Source organism: Macaca thibetana, chromosome 18 (genome assembly GCF_024542745.1).
Source record: "Macaca thibetana thibetana isolate TM-01 chromosome 18, ASM2454274v1, whole genome shotgun sequence".
NCBI lineage: Eukaryota > Metazoa > Chordata > Mammalia > Primates > Cercopithecidae > Macaca > Macaca thibetana.
The window spans coordinates 44,629,953-44,651,208 of record NC_065595.1 but is presented as its reverse complement, the minus strand read 5'-3'; the positions used below and the strand labels follow the sequence as shown (position 1 = coordinate 44,651,208).

General features: G+C 39.0%; 2 protein-coding genes across 4 annotated transcripts in view; both read right to left on the bottom strand.

Annotated features, from left to right (window-relative positions):
• The window catches only part of RPRD1A (regulation of nuclear pre-mRNA domain containing 1A), a 711,886-nt gene that overhangs the window by 102,319 nt on the left and 588,311 nt on the right, over positions 1-21,256 (bottom strand). The gene's annotated exons all lie outside the window — the stretch shown is intronic.
• On the bottom strand, positions 45-21,097 carry SLC39A6 (solute carrier family 39 member 6). Of its 3 annotated transcripts, none has more exons than XM_050767238.1 (10): positions 21,019-21,097; positions 18,134-18,907; positions 16,424-16,604; positions 15,392-15,561; positions 13,946-14,164; positions 8,544-8,649; positions 5,631-6,008; positions 4,040-4,120; positions 2,586-2,776; positions 45-1,260 (listed from the first exon to the last, which is right to left on the bottom strand). In XM_050767238.1, exons 2-10 carry the CDS (start codon positions 18,896-18,898, stop codon positions 1,108-1,110), a joined length of 2,244 nt encoding a protein of 747 aa, XP_050623195.1. In that variant the 5' UTR covers positions 18,899-18,907; positions 21,019-21,097; the 3' UTR covers positions 45-1,107. The 3 variants fall into 3 exon arrangements, with proteins under 3 accessions (XP_050623195.1, XP_050623196.1, XP_050623197.1); XM_050767239.1 differs by lacking the exon at positions 21,019-21,097 and adding an exon at positions 19,951-20,126; XM_050767240.1 differs by lacking the exons at positions 45-1,260; positions 2,586-2,776 and adding an exon at positions 2,989-3,913.

Genomic DNA, 21,256 nt, shown 5'->3' with positions numbered 1-21,256 from the left:
TAAAAAAAATTTTTTTAAAAGAAAAGAAAACCAGACGTCTGACATCAAGCTGATATAAGGAATTTATTGTGTAAAAAAGAAACATCTAGAGAATCCCACAGACAGGCCTAGTATGGCTACAGTACTGTATATAAAAGACAATTGCTCACAATGATAGCACTGAAGCACTGAGAGATACCAAAGTACTTTCTGAATCGAAGTCAAATGATACTCAGTATGGTTTTAATATCCTCATATATATCAAAGTTTTACTACTCTGATACTTTTGTAAACCAGGTAACTAGAATACCCAATCAGACAGCTTTTGGTGATATATAACTTGGCAATAACCTAGTCTGGTGATACATAAAACTACTCACTGTACTCATCTGGTATATACCCGCACAAACATTTTGAAATTCCAATTTCTTGGTCAAGTGATATGTTGCTTGAATTCATTAAATATATTTAGATTTCTGTATTATACAAAGTTAAATGTACAACTAAATTAGTATATGAAAAGTGCTCACTATGTTTTTACGGGAAATAATCCTGACAAAAATGTTTAATGAATATACTCTATACTAATTCTGCCTTTTTATACTTAATGCTAAATTTATCCCCTCTAATTTACAACAAATTTTGTGATTTTTATAAGAATCTATGCCTCTACAATTCTCAGATTCTTCTTTTTTCCCCCTTATTTCTTTGCTTAAATTCAGTATAAGCTTTCTTGGTATTTTAGGCTTCATGCATACTCTTATTCCTAAACACCAGCAGTTCCTCAGAGACCTAAAATCCAGTATAGGAATTACTGTGTTAGTTCTTGAAAAAGCATTAAAGACATTTTTTCCTGAAATATACAGAACATGTCATGCCAAATCTCTTGTTTACATAATAAAATGGTAATACCAGTGAATTGCACATATAGATCTTATCTCCAAGATAGAATAACTTAAATATTAAAACGTACCTTTAATTGACTTTGTAACAGATGGCAATATTCAATACAAAAATCACAAAACCCACTAACTTTAAATGCTGCATAGTACAGCATACAAACTCATCTCCCTATGAGCTATTCAAACTATGACAACTTTTTAAGCTACTCTAGAATTTAAACCATAACTAGAAATTTATACGAAACACGATTTTATGTTCAAATATGGAAATAAGTAACATAATTCCAAAACCCAAAAGCATCCCAGCATTCTGTAAAAAGAAATATCCCCAGCGGCTACATCCGTGGTCACTAGCATCATTGTGCAGCATTTCAGGTACCTTAAAAAAAAAAAAGGTAAGGGAAAATAAGAGTGACATTTAAGTTTTTAGAACTACAGATGAGTTTTTAGAAAAATTTGTAGGACAGTATACTAGCTTTATTTGTAGCTATACTGTGAGTTAATTCCTTAAAACATGATTACATACATACTGACTCTAGCTAATAATGTCACACAGCATTTCCTAGCAGTTTAACAATGACTACTCATGATGTTCTGGGCAAAAAAAAGTTTGTATTGGTTCAGTGTGCTCCACTGGAAATTGAAAATCTACATTGATTTTCCTATTTCAGTTACTGGCTGCATATCTGAACTGGATATAACATGTAGTTTGTCTTTAGTTCAGAGATAGAAAACCTTATACTATATAAGATATATATTGTCTTTGCTTACAAAGTAAAAAATAAAAATAAAATAATAAAATACAATTTTAGCAGTAAGATTGGCTGGGATTGTTTTGAGGACATTAGCGACAAAAAGATATGACTCCTTTGTTGACTAATAAACTAAGCATTCTGAAGTATACAGCATGCCAACAATATGTGTCTTGTCCTAGATTTCCTACAAATCTATAGAAAATTCACTGCCTGATTACTGAGATCGTATCCTAAAACAATACATCAGAAGGATATAGGTATTTTTGTGAATCCTGATACATATTATGCAAGATAAAGGTGTGATCAACAATCCAAAAAAAAAAAAACTCTGAAGAACCTATATTCTTATATGTCACAAATTTCTGAATATAGAATCACTTCTCATAATGACTGCATTTAAAACCTTTTTTAAAAAAATGATTTTTTTTTTGAGACAGTCTTTCTCTGTTGTCCAGGCTGGAGTGTAGTGGTGCAATCTCAGCTCACTGCAACCTTCACCTCCTGGTTCAACTGATTCTCCTGTCTCAGCCTCCCAAGTAGCTGGGACTACACGCACATGCCACCACCCCTGGTTAATTTTTTTGTATTTTTTAGTTGAGATGGGATTTCACCATGTTGACCAGCCTAGTCTCGAACTCCTGGCCTCAAGTTATCTGCCCGGTTTGGTCTCCCAAAATGCTGGACTAACAGGTGTGAGCCACTGTGCCCAGCCAAAAAAAAAAAGAAAAAAGAAAAAATGCTATTTTATTGAGCCTATAGTCCTAGCTACTCAGGAGGCTGAGGTGGAAGGATCATTTGGGCTTAGGAGTTTGAGACCAGCCTGGGCAACATAGCAAGATTCCACTTCCTGCTCCCCCAAAAAGAGAGAGAGAAAAAAATGAGGCTTTACCGAATATTTTCTCTATTTTATTGTTGGTCAATAATGTAATAAGATTTCTTAAAAACTTACCATATCAACCAGAGCAACATACATGAATAAGCCAGCAGTAAGTGCAAATATCCACATAGAAACATTTTCAGCATAATGACCAATGAAAATTCCTGTTGCCATTCCAAGATACGCCAGCATGGCTGACAAAGCATTATAAAGGACAGCCTGTTTAACGGTCATGCCAGCCTTTAGTAAAACAGCAAAGTCACCTTTAACAGAACACAAAAAAGGAGGAAAGTCATTGAGAAATCATTTTAAGACACATACCAAGATACTTCCCAGATTTAAGACAATTTTCCAGTGTTTTTGAGAGGGGGGAAAAGACACAAAATTAAGAATTACCTAGGGTTAAAGCAGTGTTACTCAGTAAATCACCCTAACAGCTGTATAAACTATTGTTTTTCCTTTTTATTCTTCATCATTCAACTTGATGTACAAACTCTTTTTTTCCTTTTTTTTTTTTTTTAATAGACAGCATCTTGCTCTGTCACCCAGGCTGGTATACAGTGGCACCATCTTGGCTCATTGCAACCTCCGCTTCCTGGGTTCAAGCCATTCCCGTGCCTCAGCCTCCTGAGTAGCTGGGACTACAAGCACATGCCGCCACACCTGGCTAATTTTTTTATTTTTAGTAGAGATGGGGTGTTACCATGTTGACCACGGTGGTTTCAAACTTCTGACCTCAGGTGATCCCCCTGCCCTGGCCTCCTGAAGTGCTGGGATTACAGGCGTAAGCCACTGCGCCCGGCCAGATACCTTATCCAAAAAAATTTTTTTAAGGCTTACACTTTGTCAAAATGATAAATACTAAAAATTTACTATTGTGGTCTTGCACTGTTTTCAAGGAGCTTGGAATTTGGCCATAAAGAAGGGAGGAATGGGTGGAGAAGACACATGAGATGATCAGCAAATGATAATGGTAATGCATAACTAAGAGCTGAAGAGTTTAATGCTACAATTATAAAAGGAGAAAAGAGACACATGAAGATGGAAATAAGAGAGGGGCTTCATGGGACTTGAATGTGGAACATAAATTAGATGCCAAAGATTATAAGGAATGGCTGAACATATAATAAGGAACAAAAGTGAAAATGGTATCGGCAGTATGTGTGTGAATATATCTCTGTAAGAAGAAAAACAAGGACGTGAACTGGGATCCAGAACTAGGGAAGGTTTTAAGGCCCAATGACAAAGAAGAACAATATTCAAAACACAACTCATCCACTTCCCTTCAATTCCAATGAGATTCTCTTTCTCAGCTTCTGTTAATGGAAGATGATTCCTTTGTATCCTGTAGTCTTATTCACTTTGTATGTATGAAGATGATCCCTGATGTCATCAGTATGCTGGTTAGCAGACATATGAGAAGGCACGGAATTCATGAAGAAGCTTGCTCAACTACCATTAGCAAAAGCCAGTAACACTAGGACGTTTCACCCACCTGGTAAATATAATTTATGTGGTTATCTTACCTAATTCATGAGGCAACTCATGACAGAACACAGCAACAGAAGTACTTAAACCACTCGATAAACCTTCAGTAAAAGCAGCACCTGTGTAAAAATCAATCAGAAAAAGTTTGGTTACATTAATTTGTGTGCTTTTAATCTTATCAGTATGCAAAACGAGGTAACAAAAAAACAGTATTTTGGCGTGAATGAACACAAGTTTCCCAACCCAACTCTGTATCTTCTTTGTAAGAAATCTTAGAGTACATTCCATGAAGTCTAAATTTCCCAAAGGAAAACATCAGGCATGAAAGAGAAGGGAAGGTTTTCTATGCCTTAGAGTGAGCGGATAAAGTTATACAAATCTGAGGAGTAACTGCTACCATATAAAAGGCATATTCAAGAATATAAAATAAACTGTTAAAAAGGTTTAGGAAAAACTCTCCTGTCGAGGGTATAAACATGTTTCGCTTGCCTCAGCAGAATTTACTATGTAACCAGATCTGTTTACATTTATTCTTTCACTATCTCAGTAAGAAAACTCTAAGACAAATAGCTGTCCCCTTTTAAAAAGCTGACATAGTATACAATCAATCAATTAGAAACCATGACTGTGCTTTTTTTTTTTAAAGAGATAGGGTTTCATTCTGTTGGCCAGGTTGGAGTTCAGTGGTGAGATCATAGCTCACTAGAACCTCAAACTCCCGGGCTCAAGTGTTCCATCTACCTCAGCCTACCAAGCAGCTGGGACTACAGGTGTATGCCACCATGCCGGGCTAATTTTTTTTTATTTGTAGAGATAAGGTCTCACTATGTTGTCTAGGCTGATCTCGAACTCCTGGGCTTAAGCGATCCTCCTGCCTTGGCCTCCCAAAGTGCTGGGATTACAGACGTGAGCTACCACACCCAGCCGACTGTGCAGTTGGACGTTCCTCCTTTGTCTGTTTCAGGGCTGCATAATATAGTACGAGAGCAAGAGCACTCGACTCCCAGGGAGCCAAGGCCAGGCGTAGCTATAACACAGCATAGCCTCCTTGGGCAAGTGGCTCCACTTTTACAGGCCTCAGTTGCCTAACTGCATGGTTCCTTCCAGCACTAAATTATTAAAATTTGTAAGTATTCTGTTATCTCCCAATTGTGGTATAACAATTTATTAGCAAAAGTTCTATAATTCTTCTTAGGATAGAGATTGGTAACTGGACTTAGATGTATGAAGATTCCTTTAGCATAAAAGATGACAGAAAACATAATTTTACTTTTATAAATATTACTTACATTATCGATAAGGGAACTTCAATGTATAGGGAGAAAAAAAAATCTCATACATGCATCATACAAATTAAAGGCTGATCTTAAGACCTTGCAATTTAAGAACAGCTTTTGACAGTTACAATTTAGGTTGTGGACTAGGCACAATTCCTAGCATTTAATCATACCTAACATTTATCAAGTACTTCATTGTCAAAGTAGTAAAATAAAAAAATAACATTTTTATAATCTTGGAAGTCACTAATATCCTCATCTAAACTAATCTATTCTCTGTTAAAATTTGACTAGGTGTTTAATGTGAAAATTTCAGAATCAATCAACAAGGAACAAATATGTAGACATATACCAATTGCTAGGCCATCGCTGAAATTGTGCAGGCCATCGCCCATTATCACCATCCAGGCCAGAGTGGCGATGCCGGCATCTTTCAGCTCCTCCCGAGAGTAGCGCTGGCTGTGACTGTGAGGATGGTGGTTTTGGTGGTGGTGGTGATGGAGAATATGATGGTAGTCATGATGGTGGTGAATGAGATCGTCTGACTGGCCAAGTGTATCGTGGAAATGTGAATGGCATTTATTCTTGCACCCTCTGGGTACATATTCATTGTAGACTTCCTGTGGATGAGCATGAGCTATCATGACCTCTTCTTCTTCCAAGATTGCAGGCTGCTGAGAATCAAAGTGGGAGGGCTCTTGTGAGTCTGCTCGTAAATAGCCTTCAGTTCCTAGGAATAAACGTAAAGGGTATGGGGCAGTTAGAAGGCTTTGTTAATGGACTTGGAGACATTTCAAACCTCACTGAAAAAGTCAACAAAAGATCTTAAAGCATGATAACTCCTTCATATCTGCAGAACTAAACATTAAAGTATTACTAATGAAAAACGTCAATAGATTTTAATGAATTCCAGAAATGGAACGGTCTCAAATATTAAGAATGGATTTTAAATGTTAACCTTCAGTAACTACCTCTCAGATTCTCCCTTAATTTATTCTGCCTCCCTACCTTTTTAAAGATGTCTTTTTTCCTCATCCTAAGAGAAGAACCTGCTTGTTTTAGAAAACATGTTACATTAGATATTTAAAATATTTATTTTAGAAAAATATCTTAGAGAAGTAATGAAAATTAGAAATAAAAAAACATGAATAATCCTGCCATGTGACTTCCTTTTTTGGAAGGTAAAATTCAAGGAAAAAACAGAGAATCTGAATTATTTCATCATCACCAAGAAGCAATTATTATCTATTTGTGCAAAGGAAAATAAATAGCCACAATAAGGTTACTTTTTTTTCTCCTGTACATAGTTATCAATTTTCTTGGAACCATCCCTGACACTATAGTCCATTTCTAGGGCAGGTATTTCCTCCCCATCATTACACATTTCATTGGAGTCCATTTAAAAATCTGAAGAGGGGGCGAGGTGCGGTGGCTCATGCCTGTACTCCCAGCACTTTGGGAGGCAGAGGTGGGCAGATCACAAGGTCAGGAGACCGAGACCATCCTGGTTAACATGGTGAAACCGTGTCTCTACTAAAAATAAAAAGAAAAATTAGCCGGGTGTGGTGGCAGGCGCCTGTAGTCCCAGCTACTCGGGAGGTTGAGACAGCAGAATGGTGTGAACCCGGGAGGCGGAGCTTGCAGTGAGACCGGATGGCGCCACTGCACTCTAGCCTGGGCGACAGAGTGAGACTCTGTCTCAAAAAAAAAAAAAACCAAACAAACAAAAACAACAACAACAACAAATAAAAATAAAAAACCAAAAAAGGGAACAGATGCAGAAAGAACAGCGAAAGCATTTTACTTGGTCTTCAGAGAAAAACAGCATGTTAGAGAATATATAGTGGACAGGAAACCATACAAATAGGCAGTAGCAACAATAAAGTTGTTCTCTCCCCTCAGTCAACAACTATCTATTACATACCGATACTAAGCCAGGTACTCCAGCACTAGGCAGTAGGGACAGAGTAGAGCATGACAAAGTGTCTGCCCTCAAGAAACTTATCTAATCTTGTGGGGAGACAGCCACTGAGCAAGAAAACACATGTATAAAAAAGGTACTGGAGGCACTGGTTTTAGAGACGTGCAATATGGAGAGTGACTGGAAGACCTGTTGTAGTTGGGTGCTCAGTTCCGGCCTCTAAAGGAAATTTCTGATTTGACACCTGAACAACAAGAGGAGAAATTTATGTGATGGTCTCAGAGAACAGTATTCCAAGCAGAAGGAATAGTGAGTGCATGGCCCAGAGACAAGCCTTATGTGCTCCCAGGGTGAAAAGAGGGTCAGTGGGGCTGGAGCACAGTGAACAATGTGGGAGAGTTGTGGGCTCAGTGGGACCTTGAAGATCATGGCAAGGAGCTGGGTTTAAAATATGAATCTTAACTTAGTCTGTCTGACAAGATATGCCAAGCAAACAGCCAAGTTTCAGGAGAAACATGGTAGATACAACCTTAGGCAAGTGATCAAAATCAACACCACCAATAAGTGACAAAGAATCATATCAGGTGGCACACCAAGTCACAGAAAAGGATAAGCACCATTTTGTGGTATTCCTGCCAAAACTGATCAACCTAATCATACAAAAATACTAAACAAACCCAAAATTAGAGGCAACTAAATGCAATATTTGATCCTGAATTGTACTCTGGAACAATATTTTGGTGGGGGTTGGGAGGAGTGTTGGGGTAAAAAAAAAAGCACGATTAAGGCATTTGGAACAAAAGAATAACGTCTGCAGAGAATGGCACTGTATCGATATAAATTTCCTGATTTAATAATTAAACTCTCATTATATGAGAGAATGTCCATTTTCCTAGGGAACATACACTAAAGTAGGAGTAAAGAAACATCATGTCTATAACTTACTCTCAAATGGTTTAGAAAAAAAGTGTGTGTGTAGCTGGCCCTTTAATCACTAAAAAATTAAAGAAAAAGGTGTGTGTGTGTAGACAGAGCTAGAGAAAGACAGTGAGAAATAAATGTGTGGTAAAATAACTGGGGAATATGAGTGAATGGGATACAGGAATTCTTTGTACGATTCTTGAAACTTTTCTATGAGTATGAATTTACTTCAGAAGTTACAGGAAAAATAAATGTAAATATACATAAAACAACTTACTCACTGGCAATTTTTTAAAAAGTATGAGATACTGAAAAACCCAAAACCAAAGGACATGGTCCCATTTCTTCCAGATAGTCAAGTTGCCTGCAAATCATACAGCAATGAACTCCTTGCAGCCCTAAAATTTACACATAAGAACTTACGATCATCTGTATCTACTTTCTCCTCATTTGTTGAAAGTTGAGATTCATACTTGGACAACTGCTTCTTAATCTCCACATCATCATCATTTTCGGGTTTCTTCTGATTCTAAAATAGTAAAGGAAAACAATACTTTAAAACAGTAATTTGTTTATATATATATACAGCTTTTGATCAATAACCAGGTAAGCAAAAGACACAGAATGCCCCCACAGTCATCTGCTCTAAGCATGGTCCCACACTAGCAGCACAATATCTCCCGGGAAATTGTCAGAAATGCATACTTCCGGCTGGGTGCCGTGGCTCACGCCTGTAATCGCAGCACTTTGGGAGGCCGAGACAGGCAGATCACGAGGTCAGGAGTTCGAGACCAGCCTGGCCAATATGGTGAAACTCCATCTTACTAAAAATACAAAAATTAGCCGGGCGTGGTGGCATGCGCCTGTAGTCCCAGCTACTCAGGAAGCTGAGGCAGAAGAATCGCTTGAACTCGGGAGGCAGAGGTTGCAGTGAGCCGAGATCGTGCCACCGCACTCCAGCCTGGGTGACAGTCTCAAAACAACAATAACAACAACAAAAAACCTAGCTAGGGGCATTTCCTTCAGGCATCTAGTGATCTGGTAACTACCTGCCTGGCTGCCGCCATGCCTCTTCTGCACACTGAAACCCCATACTTCTCATACTTTTTATAACCTAAAACTATAGTTTTTTAGTTATTAAAATAAAACACTTTTCTTTAATAAAACACCATTAACATGATTTCTCTTTTAAAACAAGCCTCTATTAACCTTGAATTCATCACTGGGCTTTAACCATCCCAAATACCATACCAGAGAGATTGTACCTAAGTCCAAGCAGCCTCTATGTTGTGTAAAGGTCAGTGTTTGAACAATGGTGCCTGTGTATCATCTACTTAGACAGAACACTTAAAATAAAAGTTTACACATAAATAACAGATTTCTTTTTTTTTTTTTTTTTTTTTTTTTGAGATGGAGTCTCGCTCTGTCGCCCAGGCTGGAGTGCAGTGGCCGGATCTCAGCTCACAGCAAGCTCCGCCTCCCGGGTTCACACCATTCTCCTGCCTCAGCCTCCCGAGTAGCTGGGACTACAGGCGCCCGCCACCTCGCCCGGCTAGTTTTTTGTATTTTTTAGTAGAAACGGGGTTTCACCGTGTTAGCCAGGATGGTCTCGATCTCCTGACCTTGTGATCCGCCCGTCTCGGCCTCCCAAAGTGCTGGGATTACAGGCTTGAGCCACCGCGCCCAGCAAATAACAGATTTCTTATTTGCAGTACCTTTAAATAAGATGATCACCACCATACCTAAGATTTCATTCGAGCTTTAATAGCATATCAAGTGTCTATACATTCTTAGGTTTTAAGAGCTTTTAAAGGCAAACACACACACAAATCTTTACACTTACCCTAAATATAATGCCTCAATACTTTCTCAAAGTATTAAGAAAGTACTTAAATATTTGTAAAAGTAAATGAACTCAGGGTATCTTAAATCATTTATGCTGGTGCTTTATTTCTCATTGGGCAATTGTTCTAGAACGTCGAGTTTAACAAATTCTTTCATTCCATAAGTATTAAGGGCCCATAATGTTCCCTATGCTAAATGCTGGGAGTAGAACATAAAATAAGCCCCACACAGTCTCTGTTCTCACGGAGCTTATTATCTACAGGGAAAGGGATTTTACACAGGTAATGATTATACACTTCTTCGACTATAATTTTTGACACTTTTTATAATAGACAAGAACAGAATGCTATTAGGAGTGTATAACAACATGACCTCAATAATTTCCAGGTGGCCACTGAAAAAATATAACTTATACCAAGACCTAAAGATAGGCAGGAATTTGGTGGGGAAGGTGGGGGAGGCAGCATTCCAGGAAGGGAGTAGCACCTGGAGGGGGTCAGCACTGCTCTGGAACTCAAAGAGGTAAAAGGTGGCTGGGGCCTACTAGGTCAGAGAGGGTGGCCAGAGATGAGGCTGAGGCAACTAAAGGAGATCAGACAACAGAACTCTGTTAAGAATAGTGGGCTTTGTCCAAAAACTTATGCAGCCACTGAAGGAAAGATTCTAAGTAGTGGTGGGCAACCTCATCATATTTTCATTTAAACAAATCACTGCCTGCTCTGTGAAATCTAGATTGGGAAAAGGAGGAAAGCAAAATAATGTGGACAGGCTCCTACTAGGAAGCAATAACTGTCACTCAAGTGGGAGATAACCATGGCTTGGACTAGAATGACAGCAAGAAAGATGGAGAGGAATGGAGAGACCGTGGACATACTTACTAAAACTTGGTTGGATATGGGGATGAGGGGGACATCAGAGATGATTCTCTAGTTTTCAGCATGAACAATAACCTTCACTAGCAGAAGGTTAACCTTAAGCAGCAGAAGGCAGGTAGCCTAAAAAGATGATATATAGAATCTCCCAGGGATGCAGGATGAACCTCTTAAGAAAAATCCTAAGTAAAATGCCCTGTTATGAGCTTGAAGAACTCCCCATACTCACAATATAATGAATAGTATTTTTCTTTTAGAGAGAATTAGATTAAAAATTATTAAGTAACTTTAATATCTGGATGCCTTTAACAAAAGATAAACTCAGCATATTCCAAAAAGGGAAGAGAACATGTAACATTTGCAAAACTCCTATGGGAAGTCTTCGTCTAGAAATTATGCTTACTTGCTGTTTCATGCTCCTTAAACATTGAATATTTATTACCATCTATCATGTACTAGACACTATTCTACACATTGGAGACAGAGCTGTAAACAAGACAGATCCTGGCTTTTAAGAGCTTACATTCTAGTAGATACTATTTTAAAGCAGAGCGCATCAAACTACTCTGACTATAATCCACGTTAATATACGTAATGTAAAACAGTAATATATATATAATACTACTGTTGCATTTAAAAATATTGGTTATGACATACAGATTTATTTTACAACTCACTAACAATCTAGAGTTATAACCAAAATTTAAAAAGAAAAAAATATTCTGTATCAGATAACAGAGGGCCTATTTCTTGGAGTCCTAGGTTAAAGAGTGCTAAGTTAAAGAAAAGCTATCCTTAGCTGGGCATGGTGACATGAGCCTATGGTTCCAGTTACTTGAGAGGCTGAGATGGGAGGATTGCTTAAATCCAGGAATTTGAAGCTGCAATGAGCTATGATCATGCCACTGCACTCTAACCTGGGTAACAGAGCAAGATCCTGTCTCTTAAAAAAAGATCCTGTTTTCTTAAAAAAGGAAAAAAAAAATGAAAAAAGAAAAGCTGTATTTAGGTAAAACTTGGAAACAAAATTGAAATGAGAATGTTAAATAAATTATGGCATTTTGACCCAGACATACGGTTAAAAAAAGAAAAAAACCAACCCATCCTCAAGTCTCCAGAATGAAAATTGATCTTTTTTTTTTTTTTAACATGAGAATAATTGCAGAAGACTTAAAGAAGTAGGAATAAACTAGTCCATATATGGCAGGTAACCTAAAACTATGATATATGGGATCTCCCAGGGGTGCAAGATGGCTCCTAAGGAAAATTCTAAGTAAAAAATGCCTGAAGAGCTCACAGTACTCACCATATAATGAGTAGCTTTTTTTTTTTTCTTTTTGAGAGAATTAAATGAGATTAGAAACTATTCAATAACATTAAGAAACAGTCCAAGGGAAGCAATTCGGACAATAGGAACACAGAAGATGACTTCCTTGATTAAGAAAAAATAAGCTATTCTTATTTTACTTCTTCCCTCTATATTTAGGTGCACTAAACAGAGGGTTCCAAATTTTTAATTTGAGGTTTCAGTGAATGTAAAATCTCTAAAAGCAAATACTCCTAGTATGTAAACGCTCTCCTGTTTACACATGCATTTGTTTCCCACTGTGGACTCTATGCTCAGCAAGAATCAACTGTGTTAGTTTTGAAACCTCTTCACGCCAGTTATATTTATTACTGTAATTGCACAATTTAATTACACATTGCTCAAACTATGAAATGATGGTAAGGAGTTACTTCTTTTTTGGGGAGTAGAGATATGGTCTTGCTGTGTTGCCCAGGATGCTCTCAAACTTCTGGCCTCAAGCAATCCTGCTGCTTCAGCCTCCCAATGTGCTAGGATTATAGGCATGAGCCACCGTGCCTGGTAGGGGATACTTAATTCCATGAACACAAAAGCTGAATGCTTGGAAGATTCAAAGGCAAGGTGCTAAAAAAAGATATCAAATTACATAAGGCTACCACTGAATAAATTTTTTTTTAATTTCCAAAACCTAGATTCTACATTCAGAATAGCTTTAAGTGTGTAATCTCTTGTTCAATTTTAGAGATACCAAAATTGGAAATCATAGATGAAGCAGCATGGCTGATAAAGAAAAAAAGAAAAGATAATACTGAACACAGAACTCCAACTCGAAGAAAATCCTGGTCAATATCAAATGACCAGAATATGAGTGTACAGATGTATTAGGTTAGATTAAAATGTTGAGATGTGAACACATCATTTTTTTTTTTTTTTTTTGAGACAGAGTCTCACTGTTGCCCAGGCTGGAGTGCAGTGGTGTAATCTCAGCTCACTGGAGCCTCCGCCTCCTGGGTTCAAGCAATTCTTGTGCCTCAGCCTCCCAAGTAGCTGAGATTACAGGCATGTACCACCTCACCTGGCTAATTTTTGTATTTGTAGTAGAGATGGGGTTTCGCCATGTTGGCCAGGCTGGTCTCGAACTCCTGGCCTTAAGCGATCTGCCTGCCTTGGCCTCCCAAAGTGCTGCGATTACAGGCATGAGCCACTGCACCTGACCCACATTATTTTGAAGAGTCTCCTGACAGTCTTCTGAATGACTTGCCTGATCATATCAAATAAAAAGTGGCAAATTACTATAGGGAACTCAAAAGTGTTTTTTTGGCCAGAAAGAAAGAGCCTATTGTTTGACTTCGTACCATTTCTAATCCAATTTGCAAAGGGCAAGCCTGTAAAAGTGACATACCCTTTAAAAGAAAACAGAACATTTAGTTACTGGGTGACTAATTAGAAATTAATCACATTAGTTAATCATAATTACTAATAAATATTGATAGTGTATCCATGTATACATGATGCTTCTGGTCTTCAAGGCCCTGCTGGTACCTTGTCTGGTCATTTATACAGATGTTCATCCTTCCCTTTCTTACCCTGTCATGAAAGCAAAGATAGAAAATTTCAGAGCTATTAAGATATAGAAATGCTCCTCACAAACATCTCTGGGACCAAAAAGTACTTCAAGGGTACTGAACTCCCTCTCAAATAAAGCTCATACAACCTGGGCATGCTAGTCTAACAATCTAGTTAGAGTACTACTATAAATAAATGTCTGAAGCATAGTAAGTACTCAGTATACTTTTTCTTACCTTTTTCTTCTTATCTTTAAATTGTTTGATCAATGTGAGGACATGTTCGACAAGAAACATGAAATACAGGCCTCCTAGAGCTGTTAGACCCTTCCATGTGGAATCAAAATAGGCACTTTCTTCTATGTTTTGAGAAGACAGATGACTAAAAAGTGGTCCTCTTTTCATTTCCATTGCTGGTTCTTCATGGCTATGACTATGGTGGTGACTTGCATGAGACTGAAGGCAAAATAATTTGTTATTTATAAATTCATCAGTTTCACACAACGAGTCAGAAAGTTGGCTAGGTAAGGTCAAAACTGAAATCATTCAGTTACGCAATTATTCAGATATTTCAGAGACGAGGTGCAGTTTAGGACATTAAAAATAAAATGACCAATGAGTGGCTAGCTATCTAGAACTTAATGCATGTCATGTACTTCAGATACATTTCCAGTGACCCTCATAATACATAAATAGTAAGCATTTTCAATGCTTGACAATCTCCATGGCCACAAATAACAGGAATACTAGACTTAATGTGCACAGTTTCTACTGCTTATATTCCCAACCGAAAAGCCCATACCAATGTCATCAGACTAGCATTGTAAGAAGCCTAGTGTGTGTGTGTTGGGCCCTGGCAGGTACCCGAGATCCAGGTGTACTGCCCTAGCAGCCTGTAGCTGAGTAGAGTAGTAACTACCGCTATTGCACATTAGGGAATCGGGTGTGGAGCACACTAAGAGACTGGGGGATCACAGAGTACGCCCCATACACATGCCACTTTCTATCAGCAGGTCTTCCCGAACATCTGCCATCTGGTGGTCTGAGAGCTTGTCAGAGCAACATAGTTTTCTTTCACTACTGAATGGAACATGAGATATGTAGTGCTCTAGGCATGGTGTGATTTCCTTTTCCCAATTACCCGAAAACCTTTAATGGGAATTTAAATAATGAAACATGCATATTTTTTGACTGAGCACCTATTCCAAATATCTGATGGAAAAGTAAATTCACTTTACCAAACTTGTTTTATGTGTCATGAAGTGTAAATCTCTAAACATATACACAAACATTCAAGTCTGAAGAAAACCTCCAAGTTTCTTGGATACATAAAGGGTCACATATTTTATTTCTGTGGCAATTACACTAACAGATAAAGCAGATAACTCACATTGCTGCAGTACCTCACAGTACTAATAGCCAGGCAGAATTTGTCTCTTTTTATTAAGAGGGTTTCAAAAAGTTAAATTAGTCTGTGTTTTGTAAAAGGAAAGCAAAAAAATTCACAAATGTATTAAGATCCAGCAGAAAAATACAGATTTCACTTACCAAATATATTTTAAAATAAGCCTTTCTAAACCAAATTTCTAACATTTTATACAAAAAATTCTAGTATAAACCAAAACATATTATTTTTTCAGTGTTGAATAATCAAACACTAACAGGAAAAACTACTATACTTACATGTGGAAGAAGGTGTAAAAAAGCATCACCACTCAAAGTCCCAACGGCCAGTGCAACAAGGAAACTCAGGAGAAATTTGAAAAACACCCGATTCATGAGGGGCACTAAGATAACCCCCAGCAGAGACAGGAAACTGATGATGGAAATGGCTATAAAACCACCAACCCAGGCTGTCAAACAAAACAAAACAGAGCAAAGAAAAATTATACAATTAATAAACTTCACAAGAAAGACTTTTGGAGAGTAGCATAAAGCAACATGTAAAAGGAGAGAAGCTAAAAACACACAAATTCAATGCGAATAGGACCTACTGTAGCAATAGCACAATAACCAAGAAATCTGTTGTTGGCTCAAATGAACAACCTGATGGGTACTTAAGAACTCTCCAGGTAAGGAGCATAGCTCTAATGGGAAATTCTTCAGGTTGGGGTGAAAGAGGAAAAATAAATGGTTACCAAGGATGAACTGTAGCTCATTTAGGAACTGAGCTTTCACATTCCCATAAGAGCTGAATTATAAAATAGTTTTTTTTTTTTTTTTTTCTTAGAGAAAAGGAAAAGAAAACAAAGAAGAGGAGGAAACCAGGAATTCAATAATGTCCTCAGAAAACAAAGCAGTGATTCCTTCCTCATTACTTTTGAGCAATGCGACCCTACCCTATAGCATAGCTTACCCTAGTTTCACTTATCAATAAGAATGTATCAGTATTAGGTTTCTAAGCAGCATAAATGAACCCAAGACCTCTTCCCAAACAGTGTGACATGATATAAAAATCCCAAATTTCAGGTGATCCTGACACCTTCTTGTATGATGAACACAGAGAAGTCCTAATTGAAATTTGATTTTCTGGGTTTTTTTTAAAGGGCAGGGCTAACACCCCTTCCTTGCTTTCTTCACATTCAGGGCAAAGAACAACTAAGATGACATATGTGGAACTGTACTGGAAAACAAATGGGCTGATGCAAATCTAAGGAAAAGCACAACATAAATGAATCTACTGAAATTGTTTTTACATAAAAAAGGCAATTTTACCTATTTGTAATGAATAGGTCTTTGGAGGGATTTCAGCCTTCTTTTCACTTGTATGAATCAGACAAGATCTAGCATCAATTTGGTTGATGATGGCTGGACAGAGATAGTTGAATTCTGTTGCATTCAGCGGAACCTGGATGCCCATGCCATGAGATGTCAGTAGTTTTGATGCATTGAAACACTGAAAGAAACAAAGCAGTGAAAATCACCAAAAGGCATCCCCATCAGAGTAATGTGATGACACAATACCCTTTTTTACCAAAGCTACTTCTTTCTTTTCTCGAGTTAATGAAAATTAAAATCAACTTCTGTTTTGAGCACTTTGGAACTTGCCTCCAGCTACCTGGCAATACTATGTCACCATAGTGGTATCCCACCTCTTCTGTCTACCTCATCAGAGAAGCAGTACATCACGAGTCATCTGGGGAGAAAGCCTCAAGTGGAACAAGCATGAGGATAAATGGAGATTCACAAGCCTGTTAACTCACTGTATAAACGTATTAAGGAAATGAGCTTCAATTTCAAAATGGGGTTCATTAGAGATTGAGAAATATGTTGCTTCAGTACTAACGCTATCCTACTTGGCCTAAACAAGTCCAAGACATGCCCCTCTTCTAGTAATGACTCTACTTGCAAAAACTCAGTTCTGTCTACATATCTGGCAAAGTAATGCTCTGCAATGAGAGGATATTAAATTATGCAGATTATTCTTGTGGAGGGCAAGGCTGGTTAATAAAACAAACCTGTACCGGCAGGCAGATGTTTTCAACTATTTAATTAGATGACTAACTTAGTTTGAAGTTATTCCTTTGTGCAATCTCTCCCCCAACCAAAAAAGAAAAGAAAACAAACAAACAAACAAAACCCAAAACTGGCTTTAGTACCAGTTTCTCATCTTCTGTAAAGACATTTTCAACTCCCACCGCAATTCTCAGTTGGTACTACTCAGAGCAAACTTTATCACCAGGGCCGCTATGGCTATGACCATTACTAGGATTAGTCCAGAATTAGTACAGTCACATGCTGGTTTGAATGAAGTACTGAAGTTTTGCTTATTAAACTGTATCAACGAATTCCTTGTTCCTTTTTTTTTTTGACATAATTCCCCATTCTTGACATCTGTCAGCCAAGGTGAATTATGTACAGTCTGGAAGTCTACTCTAGAAAAACCACATGAACTCAGAACCTCACTGCCCAGACTTTTCCCTTGTCCAGCATGACGTTCATGGAAATTGCTCCAATTTCTATCATTCCTCAAGTCATGGTGGACCTTCTGTCAAGGAAGCAGCAGTGGTATTCTCAGTAGTCTTCAGCCCCCTCAGTCACACAATATGGATTCTAACATCCTGCTTTCTAACATCCCTACAATATGGATTCTAACTCCTGCTTTCAACTCCTCATTTTCTATTTTTTATTAATAATGTTCACCTTTATAGACTTTCTCTAAAGATAGCCTTGATATCTTTCTCTACATATTTTATATTCTATATTACAAAAACTTTTAGGAGGCAGCACTATAGTCACCAAAATAACTGTTCCCTAAGTTCTGATTTAGGAATGTTTACAATATAGCAGGCAGCTGAGAAGGTGGAAATTCCCTTTTCAATAACTTCATCATTTTACTTTTACTTTAAACTCCTCACAACTAGAAACAGAGTAGCAGAGACAGGACAGACACACAGGTATATTAAAATAATGCACTCATCTTACCTCCTGAGGATTTTCATTCGTGTTTCTAGAATACATAAAGCCTTTTCGGGGCTCACTCATAGATTCATTTGTTTTCCTACCAGCCAGCCGGCTCACCAGGCTCTTTTCTGTGACACTGGGTGGAGTGGAGCTGCTTACATCTTTGGGGAAGAGTTTTGGAGTCTCTATTGTCTCTAGAAAGTGAGTTCCTTCAGAGACAGTGTTGTACACAGTTGAGGTCACTTCACTAGTACTAACACTGTCCTTGACATTCCTTCTACCATTGGCATGTTCTGGTCGGTGAGCTCCTTTCCCTTGGCTGTTTCTAGGATCTTTACCTGAACTATCTGAGTCATGTTCTGGGCAAAGAGCTTTTCGCTTATTTTTACCAGAAGCAGCATGATTACGGTGAGAGTGGTGCTCGTGGTCCGAGTGATGCTCGTGGTCCGAGTGATGCTCATGGTCCGAGTGATGGTCATGGTCAGAGTGATGGTCATGGTCATGGTGTATATGGATTCTTTTAATCTTATCTATGCCTATATTTTGAAGTAATTTTCTGAACCCTTCAACTGACAAAGAATTATTTTCTCCATAGCGGTAGAAAAGCTGTTGTAGATGATACTGCCGTGTGGTAATTGCCAAGTCAACATTAATGCCAGATTCCCAATTCGGACTAATTTTCTCAGTGGTCTGGGGGAAAGCAGCTGCTGATTTTAGTTCATGAAGGGGATTTGTGACAGAGAGGGTGAAGGTCAGGATCAAGATTACAGATAACTTCCTCGCCATTGCACCTTCCTAGAAAAGACAGGAAAAAAAAATTAACTCACTTCTAAAACAAATTGAATTAAGAAACCTTATACTGAAAATTAATGTGTAATCAAGTAATCAAAGTTGCCAGAGCATCATGTGGTGTGACCAGTGTGGCACTAGGTACTGTGAAGATGGAAAGAACTATAGTCCTAGGCGCTACCCTTGCACTCCTAAAACACATGAAACAACTGGAGAACAGCTGAGTGCTAAGAGGCTGCCATTAGCACTGTAAAAGCAATAGTAATTCAGAGACAGGAGAGATCCATGTGGCCACAGCCATCAACTTCTTACTGAAGTTGAGAATTTATTTGAATGATTATTTGAATCACTGAGGCCAATGATTCGAAATGAAATCTAGGCCAGGTGTGGTGACTCATGCCTATAATCCCAGCACTTTGAGAGGCTGAGGCAGGCAGATCACCTGAGGCCAGGAGTTTGTGACCAGCCTGGGCAACATGGTGAAACCCTGTCTCAAAAAAAAAAAAAAAAAAGAACGAAATGAAATCTAGCTACCTTGATCATCACCATCATTTCATAAAATAATCTTCAAGCACCAAAAAATAGAAACAATAATCTCAATTCACATGTTTAAAAAATTGTAAACTAATACACTCTCCTTATATACAAATCCATTTAAGACCCCTTTCTGCAATCACAATCCTCAAAGGTGCTCAATTTTGCCAGTGTATCCCTCAGGATATTTTCTATGCATACTCAAATACATGTATACTTAATTTTTCAAAAAAGATTTTTTTAAATTTAATTTTATTTTTGTGTAGAGAAGAGGTCTCACTATGTTGAGGTCTCACTATGTCGTCCAGGTTGGTTTTGAACTCCTGGCCGAAAGAGATCCTCCACCTCCACTTCCCAAAGTGCTGGGATTACAGGCGTGACCACTACGCCCAGCCTCAAATAGGTGTGTACTTTAAATACACACTGAATCTTTTTTTCCTTCTTGACAATGAATCAGACACGTTATGTCCATACATAGAATTCTTAAAGTAAACTGAACTTCATGAAAAACTCACTGTAGCATCCTTGTGTTACTACAAACCAGTCAACATTTAATCACAGACTGTTAATAATCCACAGCAGTGTTTGGAACCAAAGGCCTATGCCCCAAGGAGGAGGGAGCAATTGAGTTGGAGCTTGAAAAGCAGAATTCAGTTAAGCAGAGCCAGAATTCAGTTAATTCAGATCCAGTAGAATGTCCAGCACCAACGGTGGAGGTGATGGTGGTCAAACCCACATCTCCAGCAAAAGACGCAGACGTCAAGCTTCCAACTAAGCAAGAGCATGGGGCTATCCAGCTCTACCAGGGTCAGCTGTTCTTCTCTGGGCAGGGCTCTCGCATTCATTACCGTATCTAAAATACCGGTAATTCCTATTTTGCAAGCGAATGAGGAAAACACATGAAGGAATGTACATTATAAGTACTCGTTAAATTCATGTGTTGCACAAGTGCGGGGTATCATACAGGGAACAGTGGGAAATGGAGGTACGGGGTAGAACGACGCTCCTGAAAAGAGGAATCTTTGGGGCTTGAAGTTTCGGGAATTCTTCTACTAGGCAAAAGATAAACATTTAGAAATCATTCCCAGGAGAGAGGCGAGGAGCGGGGTGGGAGGGGACTAGCACAGGGGACAGCTCCGAGCCTTTCTCCAGGGAGGATGCTGAGCGCGGTCGCGGACCCGTTGAAGGATCTCCTTTCCTGCAAGTTGGCGTGTGCTGGACGAAAACGGAAAGCAGAGGGGAAGGGCCTTGGAGAAAAAGGCGAGTACAGAAAACGAAGAGGGCACAAAGCTCTCTTCTAAAAGATTTTTATTTCTAAACAGTCAGTCCCTTCTTCGAATATGGGATGAAAAGTACGGATCTTTTCCTCAAAAAATCCTCCGTTGCACCCCGAAGCCCATCTGAGCATCCTAAGAAGTCCGCCTCTCTAGGGAGAGGGGGCGCCTGCGGCGGGCTCCCCCCAGCATCCTCTTTCTGGAGCCCCCCTGCCCGGTCCGCAGGACACTGTTCTCCGCAGAACCCTCCCTCCCCGCCCCGCCTGTCTGGCCTGCGGAGCTCCCCTCCCAGCCGCCCTGCTCCCGGACCTGAGAGACACGTCTCCGCGGCCTCGTCGTCCCACGGCCCGGCCACGCGCGCAGGTTTGGTTCCACACGGGCGGTCCAAAGGGCTCGGAACGGGCCCACTGGTCTCTTCAAAAAATCTCTACCAGGCGCGGACACGCAGTGGTTTCATTGGGTTGGCTGCCCCTCGGTCCGGAGGTAGCGCCGCGCAGCCACCCGGCAGCCGCGCCCCTAGCCTTTGCGGAGCTGGAGGACAATCACT

Coding starts and splice junctions, on each gene's coding strand:
- SLC39A6 (XM_050767238.1), bottom strand. CDS start 18,898: ATGGCGAGGAAGTTATCTGTAATCTTGATCCTGACCTTCACCCTCTCT. Junction 8,650..13,945: donor TTAAAGATAAGAAGAAAAAG/GTAAGAAAAAGT, acceptor TTACTATTTTAG/AATCAGAAGAAACCCGAAAA. Junction 1,261..2,585: donor ATGTTGCTCTGGTTGATATG/GTAAGTTTTTAA, acceptor TTTTTTTTTAAG/GTACCTGAAATGCTGCACAA.